A 2,794-nucleotide genomic window follows, 5' to 3' on the forward strand; every position below is an offset into this window, starting at 1 on the left:
TCAGCTCTTTTTCAAAAATGATTCCATGATGCCCAATTGACTAGAAGAAAATGGAGGTACTTTTTTATGCACCAATGATAAAATAAACCTAACTTGCTCAATTTTCCCAGCAGTTTGCAGCCCCTGAAGTAGTTGATAAATACTATTGATACTTGGATACCAATTCTTTTCCATACTATTTTTGCACATTGTATACGCCATGTCAAATTCACCTTCTCTACACAAATAATGCATCATTGTTTGATATATTCTAGCATTTGGCTTGTAACCCTCATCATGTAAAGCAGAATAAACCCGTTTAGCCATATCAATATAACCCGCCCTGCAAAACCCTTTTATCACTAAGTTATAAGTAACCTCATCAGGGGTAACTCCGATATAACGCATCATACCCATTAAACTATTAGCCTGCCAAGAACGTCCTTTACACACCAAGAACTGAACCCTGGCATTAAACGTTGCTAAATTCGGTAAACATCCTTTCATCACCATAAGATTCCATAAACCATTTCCTATTTCCGCTCGATCTATTTTATAAAACGCTGATATAAGTGTCGTATACGTGACCACATCGGGTCTAATCCCTGATTTTTCCATCAGTCCCATACTTATATAAGCTTTTTCAGGCACTCCCATTCGACATAACGCATCCACCACAATATTCACAGAAATCACATCCAACTTAACATCAAATTCTTCATGAACATCACCAAGAAACGAATCAAACGCTTCCAAATCACCACTTTTAGCCAAAACCTTAAGCGCAGCATTAAACGACTTAACAGTTCGTTTACAACCATATAAATGCATATCTTTAAAAGTTTTAACAGCATGTTTAAACATCCCAGCTTTACCATACAACATTATAATCCTCATTACAAACCCTTCCCGTCGACCCTGTGGCAACGCCTTTTGGTCCTCAAGCAATTCCTTAATATAATCAAACCGTTTCGCACCAGCTAACCTAGAAACAGTGTCCTCAAACGCAACAGTATTCTCTACAACGAGTCGATTACGCGCATTATCCTTGAACAATTGAAACAACTTTTCAGGATTTCGTTCTGCCTTTAACTTAACAAGTGCAGGTAGTTCTAAATTCAAGGGCTTCTTAATATCATTTGCATTCAAACTAAATTTAGCATTAGAAATTGTTGTAATTGAGGCTGTAAATCTAGTGTATGTTCTAAACCATCGCCCTAATCGCATAGATAGCATATTTTTCTCCGAATCTAAAATTCAAATTGGAACCCTAGACGAAATCATAATGTATGTATAACTATTATTATGATACATACAGATAGATATAGATGGATAGGTGGATATAAATGAGGGCTTAAACGTACCTCAGTTTTCAGATTGGCGATTAAAATGATAGAAATAGTGGATATAATGAATAATTAAAATGAAGTGATTGAATGATAATAGGTGTTGTGGTGGTGGTGGTGGTGGTGGTGGTGGATTTAGGGGTGGTTAAGGGTTTTACGGTGGTGGAATGGAATCTAGTGGCGGTGAAGGGTTTTACGTATTACTGTAGTTGTGCTGTTTTGGTGGTGAACTTGAGATCATGTGATTTGTTAACGAGACTATTTTTCTAGGTTTTTGAATTGAGCCCGCTGGCCCATACGCATTTTGGGTTTCGAAGTCTAGACTACACCTCATTTTTTATTATTAATTAATTTAATATTATTTAATTAATATTAATTCAATGTCATTTTTATGTTTTAAATACGTAAATCTTCTATCTATAGTTAATATTAAAATGCTATAATGGCGACATCATAAATAGTCATTTTGCTTCATTGAAAAAAATCAAAAAGAAAATAGAAAAAAAATCTAACCTTGAATGACATCATAAATCAATTTAATTTACAATTAAAATTTAATCTTTACAATTAATTATGATTAAGATATAAATTAACAAAAGATGCCGCTTTTATTCCTTTTGTAATTTACAGAGTATATGTTTTTTTATATGGTAAATAAAATTACCCCTTGCTCCGAAATATATACGGAGTAAATCAAAAAGCATATATGGATACAAGTCATATATGGATTTAAATATATTAAAATATGGATTCTCTTTACGGGATTAATTACATTACATATGTATGCGAAAATACATGTCTCTATATGTTTGTAAAAACAACGACAAGTTTCTTAGTCAGAATCCGTGGTTTTACGGGTCATTAAACTAAACGACTTTAGCATTTACATTCACTTAATTCCTAAAACATATCATTAAACTATTTCGTTTAACCAAACTCGAGGTTCCACTGGTCATTTCACTAGTAATCTTTTAAAAAGTGTTGCGGACGTTGATGTTGAAGTCGTTGGACTTTGTAATTTGCTTCTCGGGTTACATTGTTCGGTATTATGTGCTAATAGTGCTTTTTGTTGTTGTTTTTTGTAATAATGTGAGTGTCATATATTAATCTATTAACTTGGTTCAACATCAAAAAGCTAAACACGTAAAAATTGATTTACATTTTTTCAAGAAACTTGTTGTCATAGGTCATGCACATGTATTGCCTGTGGCGTCCGCTCATCAGTTTACAAATATAACTACCAAGTGTTTGCCTACACAACTAGTCTTTTGAATTTTCGATTTAGTCTGATCATCTAAGAGCTTCCCGCTCCAACTGTCACGGGTCTATATTCCTTAAATATTTTAACGATATACAACACATACCTTTGTGTTTCAACAATCTACAATAAGTTGGTTGAAACATATAAGGGCATGTTAAGTTGGTTGAAACATATAAGGGCATGTTAATCTTCCACTTAATAATTTGTT

At 33.5% G+C, this 2,794-nt stretch overlaps 1 protein-coding gene across 1 annotated transcript; it reads right to left on the reverse strand.

The window, feature by feature from the left end:
* Positions 1 to 1,431, reverse strand: LOC139885662 (pentatricopeptide repeat-containing protein At1g80150, mitochondrial-like). The gene has a single exon (XM_071869410.1). It carries the CDS (start codon positions 1,213 to 1,215, stop codon positions 1 to 3), a length of 1,215 nt encoding a protein of 404 aa, XP_071725511.1. The 5' UTR covers positions 1,216 to 1,431.
* Positions 1,432 to 2,794: the final 1,363 nt, after the last annotated feature.

This window comes from Rutidosis leptorrhynchoides, chromosome 1 (genome assembly GCF_046630445.1).
Source record: "Rutidosis leptorrhynchoides isolate AG116_Rl617_1_P2 chromosome 1, CSIRO_AGI_Rlap_v1, whole genome shotgun sequence".
Classification (NCBI taxonomy): domain Eukaryota; kingdom Viridiplantae; phylum Streptophyta; class Magnoliopsida; order Asterales; family Asteraceae; genus Rutidosis; species Rutidosis leptorrhynchoides.